The sequence below is a fragment of the Zonotrichia albicollis genome, chromosome 7 (genome assembly GCF_047830755.1).
Source record: "Zonotrichia albicollis isolate bZonAlb1 chromosome 7, bZonAlb1.hap1, whole genome shotgun sequence".
In the NCBI taxonomy this organism is placed as follows: Eukaryota; Metazoa; Chordata; class Aves; order Passeriformes; family Passerellidae; genus Zonotrichia; species Zonotrichia albicollis.
In genome coordinates, this window is record NC_133825.1 from 17,488,934 (window position 1) to 17,505,857 (window position 16,924).

Here is a 16,924-nt window from a genome sequence, read left to right on the forward strand (position 1 = left end):
TAGTTTTTGGAGTTGTTTGTTGGGTTTAGTTTTATTTTAATACAAAGAGAGGGTATGTGTATGTGTAAAACTGCATTTCCCACAAAAGAAATGCAGGGAAGCTTTGATCTCAGACCTCTATTGTACCTTAGGCATCTCTGGTACCTAAGCCAAAGTGTATCTAGTTGAGAATGGAGTTTCACAATACTGCCATGAGATATGTTTTTAAGTATGCATGTGCATGCTTGCCTTTTGTCCAGAGTTAACACTGTGTAATTTTCTAAAACTTGTCTAAATTTGAGCCATGACATCAAGACTCCACATCAGAGCGGGACCCCTTGGTCCTTCAGAGTCCCTGGCATGGGAGGTTTCCACTCTGCTTGCCTTTTGGGAACAGGCTGCTTGGGACACACAGGACACTCTGGGAGCCCTACACCTTGCCTGCACAGTGGCAGATGCTGCCAAACTGTTCTGGAGGTGACACTGTCCCACTACAGCCTCTGGGATATAGAGCAGCTGAGGACTGGGAAGGTCCAGGACCAGGAAAGGAAAAAAAAACCCTGAATCTCTCTGCCCCGGTGTCCCATTTGTGTGAGTGTGTGCTGACCTTTCCTCCCAAGGGCCCTGCAAGCTGCTGGGAGTTTTTCTGTTCCCCCATTGCTGTTTCTGTCAGGCAACATCCCCCCCTGAGATGTTCCACTCTCGCTGCCTTGCCTCGGAGGGATGTGGCTGTGCTGCCTCAGCCCCTTGCAGTGCTCCATCTGAGCAGCATTTTGCACAGGGATGGTCTGCAGACCATGTACTTCCACTTGCAAGAGTCCTTCCCACCCCCTTGGTTTGTTACCCTCCTTCCTCCTCTCTTCTCTGCTCAGAAAACATCTGTTTCCAGATGTTGTTCTCGAGCCTAATAAATGCAGGGAAAGGCCTTGAGTTAATGTATTTACAATAGCTGGAGATGTCGGCTGCTGGTTAATGGCTGCTTCCAGCACACCAAGCCCCCCGTGTTTCCTGCAGGGGGCAGGGGGAGGGGGAAAGCAGAACAACAGAAAGAGAACTGGGGTGGGGTTTTTCTCCCTGGTAAATGGTCTGAAAAGGGGAAGATTAGTGGCAGGGCAGAGCACATGGCATCGCCAGGCAGCTGGCTTCAACTTCCAGTTGGTGACAGGAAGGACACTATTTTTTAATAGAAGGTTGTCTTTAAGTGATGGAAGGTGAGCAAAGCCTGCTGCTGTTCTCTATCCCTTTACAGGTGAAGGCCTGTTGTAGATACCTGGCTGGCTTGAACTGTGCTCATAGAAGCAAGAACCTGATCCATGCCCAGCTCTATCCATTTCTGGCCTGTGGCATGGAGTGGTTCATGCCCACAGCACCTGCCTTGGGTCAGAGAAGGTTTATGGTCTATGGCAATGAGAGCACATTGTGCCACTTGAGGAATCCCCACATACTGTGAGCACCGTGTGTCTGTTGCAGAGCAGTGCTGGGCAAGCTCTGTGGGTGCTTTGCCCACATACACATGTCCCTGAGAAGGACAAAGGGCCTGTGCCAGCTCGAGACTGACCAAGCTGGAATCTTCCACACCTGCTTGTAACTGATCAATTGACCCAGTGCCATGGGCTAAATTTGAAACTTTTTCATTGTACAGAGGAGTTTTAGCTGCTTTGGGAAATTATATGAGTTCTGTTTGGTCCAATTCTTAACATGTTTGTGCTGAGGTCCTTAAACATCCTGGAAGAGTGTTGGAAGCAACGGAAGTGTGTGGTTCCTGTCCTTGTAGGGAATATCATCAACCTCCCTGAGGAAAGAGGGATACAGCCTCAAGCTCAGCATATGCGGGGCTTTCTAAGAGTTACCAGTCAGTGAAATTACTCCTGATTGCAAGTATTTGTTTCTACTCCACCAACTTTGAGAGTCAGGAACTTGCAGGAGGACTGGTTTGAGGCCAGCGCTCACCTCCTCTCATAGCATTGAGAGAGCTGCAGTGTGGGCTGTGCTCAGCCCAAGGAGTGCTGAGATGATTCCACATGCCAGGCCTGTCTCTGGAGGCAGCTTTTTGGTTGAGCAGTGCTGCAGACTCGACATGCACAGCTGGCTCAGGTTTGGGGCTAAATTAGTCCATCTCTATTGGCATGGGATGACAGGGCTCCGTAATATCTCATGGATATAAAAATTATCCTCCTGCACATCTGCAGCTAAGGCTCCTGCGTGAAACCCGTGTGGGTGCAGCTCCCCAGCCTGCAGCAGCTATGACATACCCTCCAAATGAGCTGATCAGCTGGAGAGGGGCTGGGGGGAGGCAGGAAAAGGCACTTACAGAGCCATTCAGGCGATGCTCGTGTCTGCACTGCAGGATCTGTATCAAAAACCAGGCAAAAGAGCAGAGAGCTGTCCCCAGCCAGTGGGGGGAAAGAGATGTAGACACCCAGCAGATTTCCATATTTAGCTTAGAGGGTGCGTTTTTGTGATTTCAGTGCTTAGGTTGGAAACACAAGGTATAAAGGGGGGAGAGACAGACAGCCTTAGGTGAAACTTTGTATAACACAGGCAGGTAGCTGCAGTCTTAATAGTTCAACCCCATCTTTAGATAGGGTACTGCAGCACCCTTTAGGACACTCAGCACCAGCTGCTATCTGGTATTTTCCTGGGAAGATCTCTGCTTCTCAAACGCTGTATCATCAGCCTCTAGGCATTTCCCTTTCATTTCTCTCTGTCTACTTATTTGCTGTGATTGCAGGTGGTATCTTGGGTAACTCCCATGGAGCCAGGGCCTCAAAGACTTCTTTTCCTTTTGTAAAGAAGCAGGCTGCAAACACAGGGGGTAGGAGACCAGGGTGGCTACACCTCCTGAAGGAATAGACACCCTTTGTGTGCCAGGTCTGTGGGTTACACATCTCTGCCCCGCTCATATGAAAAGCTGTTGAAAGGCTGCAGCCATCAGAGGGGTGTTTTCCCTGCATGCCAGAACAGCAACGCAAATTTGAGCAGTGAGATGACAAGAAAACCCACTAAAAGAAATAAAGAAAGGATTTCCTGCCTCGCAGACGCTAAAACCCCACTTTGGGAAGTGAGTGGCTGTGAAAGGCATGAGGCCATCCAAAGAATTGGGGCTGTGTGCTACCGGGCCCTCTGAGGGTTTGTCTGGTGCAGAAACAGCTCGTGCTTGCGTTAACCTGCTCCCAGAGGGTCTGGCTCTTCCAGCCCCCTGAAACAGAGACCAGGCCAGAGATGAATATGAGTTTTCTCTGCCAGTTCATTTCCAGCACAGACTGCACGCAAAATCTTCATTTAAAACGTGTAAATGACAGCAGAAGAGCCACAAGGGAGCCAGATTTTAAGAGACCAATTTGCTGCCTGGCTTTTAATGACTGTGCACCACGGTGAGCTCTGTGCTGCCTCGCTGCTGAGCGTGCTCAAGGAGAGGATGAAAGAACGGACAGACAGACAGGCAGGGGCTCAGCAGAGCCTGCATGTCACCCCGGAGGATAAAATATTGTATGTTATGCTCAGAAAAACTGGGAGAGGTGGCCCTCCCTTGCTGCTGCAGAACAGAAGGAGGCTTTGTTTCCCAGACGCATGGCTCGGAGCTGCCCTACGGCACGTTTTGGGGAGACTGCTCCTTGCCAAAGGGGGATTGTCTGTCTGTCTGTCTGTCTGTCTGGTGCCCCGTGCCTGGTGGGACACGCGGCTGATGGGAAGTTCTGCTTCACTAGAGGGCCTCAGCAGATTGGTTCCTCTGAGCACCCTTGGCATGTTGTACCCCCAGGTCAGGCCCCAGATGTTCCCCCCTTGCACTGCAGCCTGCCTGGGGCGTTTCTCCCTGCTGCCCTTCGCTTGTTCCTTGCAGAGCCCTCAGCTGCCGGCTCTTGTTTCCAGATGTTTCCCTCTGCTTCTCGCCCTGCCTGGCCGCTCTCCTCAAAATACCGGGGTCCAAATCCCCCAGTGCCGGTGCCCGGGGGCTGCCCCAGGATCTGCGTGGGGGACGCCACAGCCCCTTTGTGCCATCCCATAAAGCGCTGCCGGCTGCCTGGAGGAGAGGAAGACGCGGGCTGGTGTGAGCCCAGCCTCTGCTTTACAATCTCTTTCCTGCCACTATAAATAACCTCGGCGAGAGTCACTTCAAAGGGACGGGCTGGCGGCGGAGAGGTGGTTTGGGGACCGAGCGGGACAGGGGCGTCCCACTGCCCGATCCCACCCCGGCGCTTTGCATAAATAAATAAATCATGCGGCAAGGGAGAGGTGGAGAGAGAGGGCGAGCAGAGGAGGTTACTTTGGGAAGCCGCGCAGCTCGCTCATCCCAGCCCCGTAGTTCGGAGGGAGTGTGTCATGTTACAGGGGAGCCGCGATCAGCCAGAGCACAGCGTCGCCGGAGCAGCTGAGAATTACCTCTCTCTAATGGGGACTTTCATGTGCGAGCTCCTGGCCAGTCTGCGAAGGAACTGAAACTGACAGCTTAGAAAGAATCAAAAACTTACCAGCGAACCAAAAGACTGAAATACAGGAGGAAAAAAAATAATATCTCGATCAGATTATTTTTTCCCCCCTTCGCACTCTTTGCTGCAGTTGGATCCCTTTTTTCTGCACCCCTTTTATGTGTGTGTGGTTTGTTTTTATTTTTTAAAGACACCCCCCCTCCATCCACTTTTGTCATTATTGCTGTCACTTGTGATTTGCTGGCGCTGGGATTCCCTCCGACGTTCTTTTTCTTTTATGCCTTCTGGATTGCGCGTCTTGGAGTAGGAGCAAAGCTGTATTTATTCTATTTATTTATTTATTGTTTCTCAGGACAGGGAGGGAATGTTGGAGGAGAAGAGCTGGAAAGGCGTCGACGAAGCAGCTTTTGACAGGGGGTGTGTGGCTCCCCCCCGGAGCGGCGATGGGGAGCGGTGCTGCCGCCTCCCTCTGCTGCTGGGCTCGGGGCTGCCCGGCGTGTCCCTGCTCTCTCTGGTGCTCAGCCTCCTGCTGTACTTTCGCACCTCCGAGCTGCAGTCCCGCGTGTCCCACTTGGAAGCAGACAGACCCACACAGCTCCCTGCCTGGCTCTCGGCAGACCAAATGGAGACGGCTATTTTGGGAAGAGTTGACCAACTGCTCAATGAGGTCAGTGTTCTTGCATTTTGCATGTATAGGTTGTAGTAGTATAGGTTTAGGCATATGCATGCTTGCATAGGCACGTTATTATCCATTTTTCCCCCTTCCTTAAAAGTGTATCTCTGCAGGAGTGATGCTGCTGCTAGGTTGAATTCCCTGTTCCTTCAGGTCCCTCCCACCTCTCAAACTTGCTTGGCATTTACTTCTCTCAGCCCATGCTGTAGCTGAAGCACTTTGCAAAGAGGAAAACCTCATCCCTTACCCTGCTGGGGAGGCAAAACCCCCCAGCCCTTCTCTTCAGGAGTCTTGCACGCTGAAAGAGTTAGAATTAGAGGTTAAACCTGGGCATTCAGCCTGGGTTTGAGCCCCAGAAGGGGGACAGGCAAGGCATGTCACAGCCAGCATGGCTATTTGAAGAGGTAATTGCAAGCACCCCAATGTTGTGATGGGCTGGTATTGCTGCTGTACCAGACCTAATTCCTTCCACAGCTCCCGGCTCAGACAAATGAGACACACTGGTGTTGCCAGGATGGTTTCTGGTACTGCCAGGGCATCAATGCAGAGCATATGGCTGTGCTATACTCATTTGAGTCCCATCCAAACTCCACTGGACACTGTGGGCTCTCCTCTGGTGATGGGGGAATGCTGCTACTGGTTTCAGCAGGTCAATAAAGAGAACCCAAAAGCACAGATTATTGTTGCTGACACCTTTTACTTTGCTGTGTTGATGCTGCTGGGGGCTGTCTGTGTTCCTCTGCTCTGGCTGCAATGAGTATTCCTTGCCTTGTTGGGCTTTGAAGTGCTGTTGACATGTGTCAGGGAGCAGATGGTGGCTCATGTCTCTGAACTCTCCAGACAGGTCCCACTGACCTGTTCCCACAGCTCTAGGAGAGGCTTGGGGGTGAAATTCAGGGCTGCAGCCATTTCCACCCACCTCTCCTTTTCTCTGTTTGCTCCAGCTTTGGCTTGAGTCATGCTGGAGAGATCCCTGGGGCTAGCCCAAAAACTGTTTGCAGCTGAAAAAAATCTCTTTTGGGCTGCTGCTGCCAGATGAGGTGAGGAATGGGATGATCACAGTGCTGACTACTGAGACCTGCCTTGGGCACCGCTGCCTGGCACCTGGGGTGACCTGGAGCCCCTCCTGCTTTCTAGGAGCAGTGAAAGTCTCTGGTGAGGAGTTCAAACTTACAGCTGACAGGCTCAGCTTCTGTTTATGGGTCTTGTGAGAGCAGTCCCTGGATCTGCTGGGCTGTGCAGCCAAAAGTTGTGAACCTGGAGCTAGCAAACACTGCAGGAGCTGGAGGATACGGTTTTGAGCTGCCTCTCTGGATGAGGAATAAGGGAAACACAGGGTCCATGGGGCAATATCCTACTTTAAAAAGGGGTATGGGGAGGCAGCAGCATTGTGAGTGATTGGATCTGTGCCCTGTGGCTGCACTCTGATGCAGGGACTCCTTCCCTGCCACCAGGCAGGGGATGGTGCAGCATTCCCTCAGCTGCTGCTGGGCAGTTGAAGTTTATCTGTGTGGAGATTTGAGAAGTGCCTCCCGGGAATGGTGCCTGGGGCCGGATGGCCCCGTGTGCTGCTGGCAGCGACACCTTTACACCTTTTTATAGCTCGGCTTAGCGAGGAAACGGGGGTCTCGTGATGCCCGTGTGCCCAGCAGCACCCCGGTTTCCTGAGCAGCCCCTCCTGTGCCCCTGGGGGTGCCCACAGTCCCCGCTGCAGCCCGTGTGGGAGTAGGACAGGAACTACAGCTTGAGGGGCCAGCACTTGCTCCTGAGTGCCACCAGTGTCACCAGCTCCATCGTGGGCCACAGCTTCAAAAAGAGCTTGGAGGAAAGTGCTGGAGGCTGTGGAGGAGGAAGGATGGAGGAGGACACCCTTGCCAGCTGTGCTGCCCACCTGTGCTAAGCATCTGAGCTGCACACTCAGCACAGGCACTGGCATGGACCACCAGCTCGAGGCCCAGGGCACGGGGCTGCTGGTGACAGATGAAAAGGAAAGAAAAATCCTTCTGGTCCTCTTTTCATTATGTCAGAAGTGGGGCCCAGGACTGACTGAGGGGTCAAGGATGGAGGAAAACAAGGTAGACAAACAGAACAGGGAAAGGATGGGAGAAAATAAGTAAGTAAGCAAAATAAGTCATGCTGACCGTGAGTGGGGGAGAGGGGCTGCAGATGGGTTTGCTGTGATGGACGTGAAAGTGGGAAATTCATCTCCCCCTGCTCAGACCCTCTCATTGCCACATCCTCATCGTTTCCTGGTGTTTCAACCTTAATGGGTTTCACAGCTGCCAGCTCGGTGAATCCATCACAAAACAAACCAGCAATGCTTTAAAGGAACCCCAGCTTTAGAAAAAGCTGATCAGAGGTGGGAGGGAAGGCACAGCACGCTTCTAGCTCTGGTGGCTGTGAAGATGAGCTGGAGGGATGTGAATAAGTAAAATCTGTGAGGGCTGATAGAGGAGCTCGAAGGTTGTGCTCCAAACCTGTATTGCTCTGAGCTGGAGTGTGTAAAGCCCTCCAGTCTGGGCCATGAGTGTGCCCAGGTGTGCCCTGGGTGTTCCCAAGGCTCTGCAGGGGACACCATACAGATTGCAAAGTGCAAATTGCCAAAGTCCTTTCAGAGGCCTTTCTTCTAGACATGCAAAAATGAAGCAAAGTGGCAGGGAGAGGAGCTGGGGTGGTTTGCCTAAGATGTTAATTTTAAGGCAGCTGGTGGGGATGTTTTCTCCATCTCAGAGCCTGGTTTTCGAGCACTGGTGGCTGCCTGTGGCCGAGTTTCCATCTCAGCTCAGGAGGAGTGAGGAGAGGGCGGCAGATGCTTTCCCAAAGCAGCCTGACCAGTGCTTCGTGTGCTACTGTGTAAACCTCTGCCTGGTGTAGGCGAGTGCCACCAGGGAATTTCCTACCAGACGTAAATTGACTAGGTTTTCTTGTAAAAACATCTGTGCAGAATGGGCCAGAAGCAGGTAGTACAGGGAGAACTTGAACTCCATGTAGGAATTCGAATTCCTCTGCATTTATGAGACATCATAAAATCATACAAATAAACTCACTACTGGCATTTGCAAGAGAGGCAGAGCTTTCCAAAGAAGAAAACAAGCTCCTTTCCCATGCTGGGTAACACTTGGTGCTATTTCACTTGCCAGAAACTCATCAGGGTGGAGAACGGGATGGATTCAGTCCTGTTGCTAGGAAAGAGAAATGCCAGAATTTGTGAGTTTGTAGAGATAGAAATGTGTATGTGTGATGTAGCAGCAGGGTATCCCGTGCACCCTGGGGGAAGATCAGCTGCCCCTCAGCCTTCTCAGGGGCTTGTGTCGAAGGTGTTTGTTGTGGTTTCAGCGACTCTTAAGGGATTCAGGAATGTGCCTGTGAATGGGGAGGGAGCACTGATCGTCACTGCTTTCCCAGTAGTCTCATTTCCCTGGAACTCTTTCCTTGGGCAAGCAAAGCAGGGACACCAGGCAACTCTTTCCCTCCTGAACTGAAGCATTTTCCCCCGTCATTTTATTCTGTATCTCAAAGCACACTGCACATTTGTTTCTTGGGGTCTGCCAGCTTGCTTAAGCATCCCCTGCTTACATCTTTAGCTTAGTGTTCTTTGCCCCACAGTCAGGGGATCTGTTTTTTTCTTTCAGCTTCTCTGGTAGCTGAGTTCCATTTCCTTTCAGCTGCTTGCAATCCCTGTACCTAGGTGGTGTTATTGCCAAGCTTTTTGCTCCATCTGGGAGGACTCCCTGCTCTCTTTTGCTTTGTGCCACATGATCCCAGGAGCTGGGCCTTTAAGAAAAAACGGGGAAATTGGAGGTAAAACAATAAGAGTTAACAAAACCACCCACCCCTGAAATCCTCCTGATGGTTGTAATAGATTATCTATTTAAAATGTGTTTCTCTTAGCTGTTGGAGATAGTGGTGGGAAATGATTTCACCTCCCCGGGTGACTGCAAACAACTGGGAATGCTAAAGAGCTATTAATCTGCCCCCTTTGAAGGAGTGCCCTCCCTCTCACCTAATCTCAAGTGCCCATCCGAAATCGACAGGCACTGCAAGGTTTAAGAGGCCGCAGCCTAATGACACTTTACTGTCAGAAGTGGCCTTGCTGTGGCTGCTCTGTCCGTCCCTGTCAGCCCTGTCCTGTCACACTTGTGGTGAGTTAACCAAACCCACGGGAAAAGCCCGTGCTGACTTCAGTGCCCATTCCCAGCAGGTGTTTCAGCGTGACCCTCCTGGCCTTGCCCTCTCGCAGAAGGGATTTTCCCTTTTCTCTCACTCAGCAGTGTGCCATGGCTCCTGAATCCTCAGAGCTGCAGGCAGGGCTGGTCAGCTGTGGCCCCAGTGCTGCAAAGGCTTCTTTCAGCCACTTGCCCTGCTGCAGGGGAAGATGCAGCTCTTATGTCACTGGATAACGTGACAGACAGAGCAGGCTCTGCTGACAAAGCAATCCCCTCCATGGGAGGTGTTTCCAGCCTTTCTGGAAGGCAGCCTGTTGCTGCTCTTGATGTTACATGCTCCAGGTATCCCTCAGGTGAAGAAAATCCCCCAGATCCCAGGAAGGAGATTGCAAACACTGGATTCCCAGAGCCGATCCTCTTTTTAAATTTTGCTTACAGAAGCCAACCTTGCCCTAAAATAGAATGCTTTTCCATTGCCTGGGAATGAAGGTTTTCTCTTGGAAATGACATTTTTGGAGGAAAGTACATTTGGTTTGCTCTCCTGAACAAAGCCAGCTTCTTGTGTTGGACCAGGCAATATTTTGCACAATGGAAACGAGGGAAGCAGAAAAGGCTGGGGGGTTTGTTTTGTTTTCCCATCTCCACCCAAAGTTGAATTGAGGTCTCCCAGAGCCAAGGATTTTTTCTGTGGCAGTGTTTGTTTAATAGACTGTGCAGGAGAATGAACACCAGGCGCTCCTTAAATCCCTGGTAGGTTTTGCCTCCCACTAAAAGGGAGCAGTCCCATGGCACCACTGCCCTCCCCAGGGATGTGCAGAGCTCTTGGGCTTGAGGGAGACACGAGGGATGGGGGAGAATGCCCAAATACTGGTGAGTGAGTGATGGCAGCATGCTCATGGTGTGCAGAGCTCTTGGGCTTGAGGGAGACACAGGGGATGGGGAGAATGCCCAAATGCTGGTGAGTGAGTGATGGCTGCATGCTCATGGTGTGCAGAGCTCTTGGGCTTGAGGGGGACACAGGGGATGGGGCAGAATGCCCAAATACTGGTGAGTGAGTGATGGCAGCATGCTCATGGTGTGCAGAGCTCTTGGGCTTGAGGGAGACATGAGGGATGGGGAGAATGCCCAAATGCTGGTGAGGGAGTGATGGCAGCATGCTCATGGTGTGCAGAGCTGTGCAGAGCTCTTGGGCTTGAGGGGGACACAGGGGATGGGGAGAATGCCCAAATGCTGGTGAGTGAGTGATGGCAGCATGCTCATGGTGTGCAGAGTTGTGCAGAGCTCATGGGATTGAGGGAGACATGAGGGATGGGGAGAATGCCCAAATGCTGGTGAGTGAGTGATGGCTGCATGCTCATGGTGTGCAGAGCTCATGGGCTTGAGGGAGACATGAGGGATGGAGAGAATGTCCAAATGCTGGTAAGGGAGTGATGGCAGCATGCTCATGATGTGCAGAGCTCTTGGGCTTGAGGGAGACATGAGGGATGGGGAGAATGCCCAAATACTGGTCAGTGAGTGATGGCAGCATGCTCGTGGTGCACAGGCCTGTGCTCCAGCCTGCCCAGCAGCACCAGCACCTCCCTCCCCAGGGGCCCCTGTCCTTGGGAAGGCTATTTCAGTTGTCCCAGGTCTTTCCACTGCCTTGACCCTGCAGATAAAGCCTCAGGGAAATGTTATCAGCCCTGTTCCGTTCCCAGTCCTGCTCCAGTCCTGCTGGGTCATCACTTCCCTGTCCAGTTGTGCTGCTCCTCTCTTTGTAAGCCTCCACAGCAACCCGGCCAAGGCTTCTTAGGCACAGCCTAAATCAGCCATTCCCCCTTACAGCCCCTCCAGTGCCTCTGGCCTTGGTGGGGCAGGGATCTGTTCCATGTTTCCTTGCAGATTTGTGTGCTCTAACGGCCCCTGCTGCATGCAGGGTGTTTGGACCCTTGCTGGCTAGGAAATGGCTTTCTGCTCCTGCCATTGCAAACCACCATCCCTTCCTTGTCTGAGCCCGATTCCAAACATGGGAGCACCACCCAAATGTGGCAGTGTGGTGTTGGAGATGTTTTGGTTGGCACATGTGTGGATGGGAGTGGGGCTGTGTGTGTCCACATAGCAGGGTGAGTATCCAAATGAAGGCTCTGCTCTCCTGCTTGTGCCTATGTTATGTTTGACCACTAGCAGTCAGAAGCCAGAGCAGAGCTGTGCCATCTGGGCTGGCAGCAGGATGGGAACGTGCCCAAATGCAGAAATTCACAGAATATCTGTGCTTTTAACTGAGAAGGTAAACACCAATGAAATGCTCTATGGGAACTGGCAATTTTCCTTGCCTGAAACCCTCTCCTCACCCTGCTATCAAATAAACCTGCTATCAAAACATTTCAATCTACCATGCAAAATAAAGCTCTGAAAATATTTAATTTCTAGTCAGTCACAGCAACCATTACTCTTTTGACTTGTAGTGAAGAAGCCAGTCCCTTCAAAGTGAAAAATGGAAATACTCCAGCCAGTTCTGCCTTCCTTCATCCCAGGCGGAAACAAGTTGATTTACTTTTATCCTCTCTAAAAGAGTTTTTCCCCAAACTGATGTCTTCTTGCAGGAAGATGCTCAATTACTTGTGAAAATAAAGCAATTTCTATATGATCTTGGGCACAGGCTTCTGATGTGTCCTATGTAAGGCTATTTCTTTTGAAATATTGACCCACTTGTGAAGTAGTTCAAAAAATAGGAAGGCTCAATGGGGATGGGAAGTTAGGAGGGAAGAGAGAGTGATTCCAGAGCTTAGGAACCCCAGCAGCTCAGTGGTCTCAAATCATTAACCAAGTGTGGTTTGCAGGCATTAATGAATAACCTATTTGGATTGATTTGCATTTTCTTCACTAATTACAGCTATTTTATAAAGTCTGTGAGGGGTGGTGAGGATGCTACCCCTGAAGCACATTTTTCTCAGGACATGGGTTAATTTTGTTGATGTTCCCAGTGAGGGAAGATGCAGTGACCTCAGGTGGATTTTATTTGCCCTTCAGGAGATGCACAGATGGGCCCAGAGAGCAGGAGACTGGCATGCCGGCACCATTAGAAATCCAAACTCATATATGAAATCAACATTCTGACAAAATTCCACCTCGTGGAAGCTCCTGATAGGTTTGTTGTGCTTTGCCCTTGGGGGAAAAATTAATTTTCACAGAGTCTGAAGATTTCAGAGGATGCTGTTGATGTTTTCAGTTCATCTTCAGCCACAGTCTCGCAGCGGGACCCTTCTGTTATCCAGGTGTCTCCAGGATCATCAGGAATGTGCTGCAGGGTGGAAGAGGACCTGCTTCAGATCTTCATTTTCTGCCCACTGAGTGGGTCTTGTGAGAAATGTGGCTTTGTCACAAGGACACAATCACCAACCAATTTATTTGCCACTGCTGGCTCTTGGTTTTGTAATGCCTGTCAGGGGGACCACATTTGGAGGCCATTGCGAAACTGCCTCAGCCTGCTTTCAATCAAACCCCGCATTTCTAGTTAAGGGCTATGAACTTTATTGCCTTTCTTCATTCCCAAACTGCTCTGCCCTGTCTCTCCCATCTCTACTTGGGCAGCATCCCCTCCCAGTTCCATTTTTTTTGAGAATTTGAGGCTTTGGTTTCAATGGTATAAACTAATCCTTTTTCTGTTTTTCCTCTCATGGCAGAAGTTAAAGTTCCACTTGCCAAGACATCGAGAAGTTCGGGACACACACCAGCGATGCAACTGCCCAGCAGGTAAGGGTCTGGGACAGCTGGCACTGGGCAAAGTGACCAAAACTTTTTTGTTTTTGCATTTACTTGAAGGATTTTTAATGCAGTCTCCTGTGTGAATGCAAAGTTACGTGTACTTGCATAACAGTTTGCTCAAATGCAGGAAATTGATGTGGAGATGTGGGCAACAAGTCTGGTGCCAACATCTGACAGGAGCAACAGGAAAAGGGGTAGAGATCCAGATGGATGTCTAAAAGAGAAGGACATATCTGGACGGCCACTGTTCTCACTGATTTTAGGTAGCAGTGTTGAATTGTGCAGAGAGGCTCTTGGGGAGTGCATCTTTCTTGCCTGATTTTGGAAGATTTAGGACATGTAGGCTAGATCCAGCACCAAAGCTGAATTTTGGTGAGCCAAAATGCCTCTAGGGTGAGAAGATTTGAATTCCTTGGTGTTCTACAACTATCTGAGGCATGTTGCAGAATTAACAGTTTTCTGCCAGAAGCAGCCATTTATGAGGGGCTTGAATGAAGTGGTCACTTGAGGTCCCACTCATATAACATACAGAAATATTATGGGATTGCCTAATTGCATGATGGTTTTAATCATGTTAATATCAAAAGGCTCTTTGAGACACATCTTCTGAAGTGGTTTCAATACAATAAGTGACAAATTGCTATGGAAAAAACGTTTGTGAATGGCATTTCATTCCACGAGTATGAATCATTCAGCCTTCCTCATTGTCTTTTGATGCATTTGACTAGAAAAAAACAGAGAAGTGCCAGCTACCACTCACATCCAAAGCTGAAGTTCTGGGAGAATTTGAATCTGTATGTGCAAACTGGGTGACTGAAACTAATTTTGCCAAGAAGGTGGCAGGGAAGGTTATGTCTGGATGAGCACATGAAAGTAGCATTTCCATTTTCAGTTGTTTCCCCTTTGGCTCTCCTTCATGTCCAGTGTGACAGTATCTGGCAGTGTGCTTAACAAAGGGTATTTAAATGTGGCCAACGGTTGGGATAAGGGTGGATAAAATTACATAGGAGTTGTTTTGCTGTAGGTAAGGTCTCAAAAATCACTGTATTTAGGCTTGTATAGACACAGTCACTTGCCAGAGTAAAATGAATTTGCAGCACAGCAGCCTGTAAAAGCAAGAGTTAAAGGTCTACAGGTTTGTGGTGGAAAAAAACTAAAATCCAGGATCCAGACTTGTAGAACATTGGAAAAAGCCTGATTTGAGTAGTCCAGATCAGGACTGTTGGACTTTCGTTTTAGTCCCAGAAATAAACAACAGGAGCAGTTTTGGTTTAAATTTAAAAGATGGTACAAATAAAATGTTTTCTAAGTATCGTTTCTCGAAAGAACAGATCAAAACTGAGTTAGACTGATTTTAAATACCAACATTTTCCCTTCAATGGGAACACAAATCACAGCCCTCCTCCATTTTTAAGTTCTTGCCTGGGCTTGACAAATAAATGCCATAAAACCACAGGAGTGAATGTCCTCCTGGTGTTTCTGAGCCAGCTTGAAGAAGGAAACTTTGAACTTGAGTGCAGAGCAGAGAAAAAAGATATTAGTTCCTGTCTGAGGCCATCTGAATGTCACTCCTACACCACTTGTGTGGTAGATGAAATGCCCAGGTATTTCAGCATTGAGATCATAACACTTGGTTAGAGATACCCACATCCCTTGGGAAGCTTTGGCAGCAATCTCTGCGGGATTTCTCATAAATCTTAGGTGCCCATTCATTCCATTAAGCTCATAGTATTGCCGAGTAACAGCTTTGATTTAGGAGGACAACAACAACAACAACAACAACAACAATAATAATAATAATAATAATAATAATAATAATAATAATAATAAATGTCTCCTAAGGATTGAGGCTTCCTTTTTACCTGTCCAACTTGCTTGTCTTTGTCAAATATTCTGTGGATACAGAAACTGTATATGAAATTGTCCCCCACCCATGAGCTAATCTGTTAAGGAGATGAAGCCATGGTCTGAAGCTGATGTTGAGGCAGGTGAGGTTTTGGTTGCCTTGGAGCAGTGCAGAAGCCAAGGCACCTTTAGCCAGCTGTTGTCTCCTCTCAGACCCTTTGCTCCAGGGTGTTTCCCTTTGGTCTCCAGGCTGGTGCAATGCAGGCCACCTGACCACGTTTCAGCGTGGTCTCTCTTCCAGCACAAGGCCTTGGGTGTCCTTTTCCTCCATGCATTTTTCCCCTGGTGTTTAAAACGCCCCAAGGACCAGACAAGATGACTTTTGCGGGAGACCAAGGTATTCAGAAGCATCAGGATGTCGCAAGACTTGGCGCATGCCCGCTGCTTCTCGCTGCCTATAAACACACCATGCTCCTCAGCAAAATAAATGTTTATCAGAAGTGACATTTGAGTTCATCCCTGGCTGGGAGTCAGGTCCCTGCATGGCACAGAAGGGGAAAAGGAAGACAAGTTCATTTGCTGACCTGTTCCGTGCGGATGTGGAGGTCCAGGGCGGTGTCACCCATTGCCATGGAAGAGCTTCTGAACAGATGGGATTGTGAACAGACATGGTTTGGGAAAGCTGGGAATAGGAGAAAAAGAAGATTGTGAAGTGTGTGACTGTGCTGTGGCTATCTGAGAGCGTGTGATAAGGATTCTAGAAATAACATGGTCAGGAAAACAGCACAGCTGTATTTACAGCAAATGATAAGGAAATACAAGCTTCGTTTGACTGGGGAGCAGCTACTTCAGATCTCTTGGGCTGGGTGTGACTACCTGCGAGATGTTGCTCCTTGGTATTGTGGTTTTTGAGTTTGGAAGTCACAGTGGGCTTCTCCAGCAGTGTCTTGGTGGGGAGGACACAGCCCTCAAGTTTAACATAACCTATCTGGGTAATTAATGACTTTGTTCCCTTCAATAGATAACCTCTGTCATTCATTCTGTCCCCACTCACTGCTAGACAGATCTGGGACAACTTTGTACAGTTGGAGAAGAGAAACCTCCACGGCAGCAATGAGTGCACCCAGCTGTTCTCCAACCCCAGACCCCGAGCTGGGGATGGGGCCGAGTGTGGGCAGAGAGCTCACACTTGTTTTGCTCTGAGGTTGTTGAATGCATGGATGGGACTTGGGGAACTTTTCTGGGACTGAGCAGATGCTTTTCCATATGGTGTGTGGATGTGGTCAGGAGCTACCTGAGGCTGGAGGATCCTCTTACAGCCAACTGACCTCCCTTAATTTCCTCTATGTAGTCAAAAAATGCTGCAAGGGGAAAGCATTTTGTTTCAGGTTGACAGGGCAAAAAACCTAAGCTTTCCTGGTCTAATCCTGATCCAGTTGCAGATCCAGACTGTGTCTGCCTGGGCAGGCTCAAGCAGCCAGGGATTACACCACAATCCCTTCCCACAGCTTTCCTGGCGGAGGTGGGCGCTTGTGTATTTTGTATATTGTGACTCTCTTTATTAGACCTTTCCCATCTTCCTCTCCTCAGCTCTGATTTTCACAGTCCCCACGTGGCTTTTTTTCACTGTGCTGGCTCTCTGCTCTGGTCTTCAATATCCCTTTAAAAAAAAAAAAAGGCAAAAAAAGGGCTGGCTGCTTTCCCTCTGCCTCCACAGTGCTTGTTTTGGTCCGGTTTCTCCTTGGTCAGGTTGGGAGCCTGCGGTGCCGGAGGCGGCCAGCCATGCAAGCAGGGAAGCAGCTCAGAGGGATGCTGAATGGCTTTTCCATCCCTCCCTGTGGCAGCACTCGGGGGCAGAGGCGGGACCTGGGCTGCAGGAGGAGGCAGCTCCCAGGCACTGGCAGGCAGAGGAAGGTTGCACAGCCCTGCCACAAACCAGTGTACCTTCTGTTGTTACAGGGGCGGCTTGGGGGATGCTGTGGGGCAGCTGCAAGAATTTTGGCAGCGGCCAGGAGCTGAGCTTTTCTCTGGAATGTCTTTGAGGCTTTGCAAAGGAATGTCCCCTGGGCCTTTCTTCTCATACAGAATTT

The 16,924-nt window shown here is 49.8% G+C and overlaps 1 protein-coding gene across 1 annotated transcript in view; it reads left to right on the forward strand.

Annotated features, from left to right (window-relative positions):
• The first annotated feature begins 4,006 nt into the window (after positions 1-4,006).
• The window catches only part of COL13A1 (collagen type XIII alpha 1 chain), a 93,616-nt gene continuing 80,698 nt past the window's right edge, over positions 4,007-16,924 (forward strand). The window contains exons 1-2 of the mRNA XM_074544453.1: positions 4,007-5,073; positions 12,908-12,977. Coding sequence (XP_074400554.1) covers positions 4,771-5,073; positions 12,908-12,977 — 373 coding nt within the window. The 5' untranslated portion in view covers positions 4,007-4,770. The remainder of the gene's footprint in view (positions 5,074-12,907; positions 12,978-16,924) is intronic.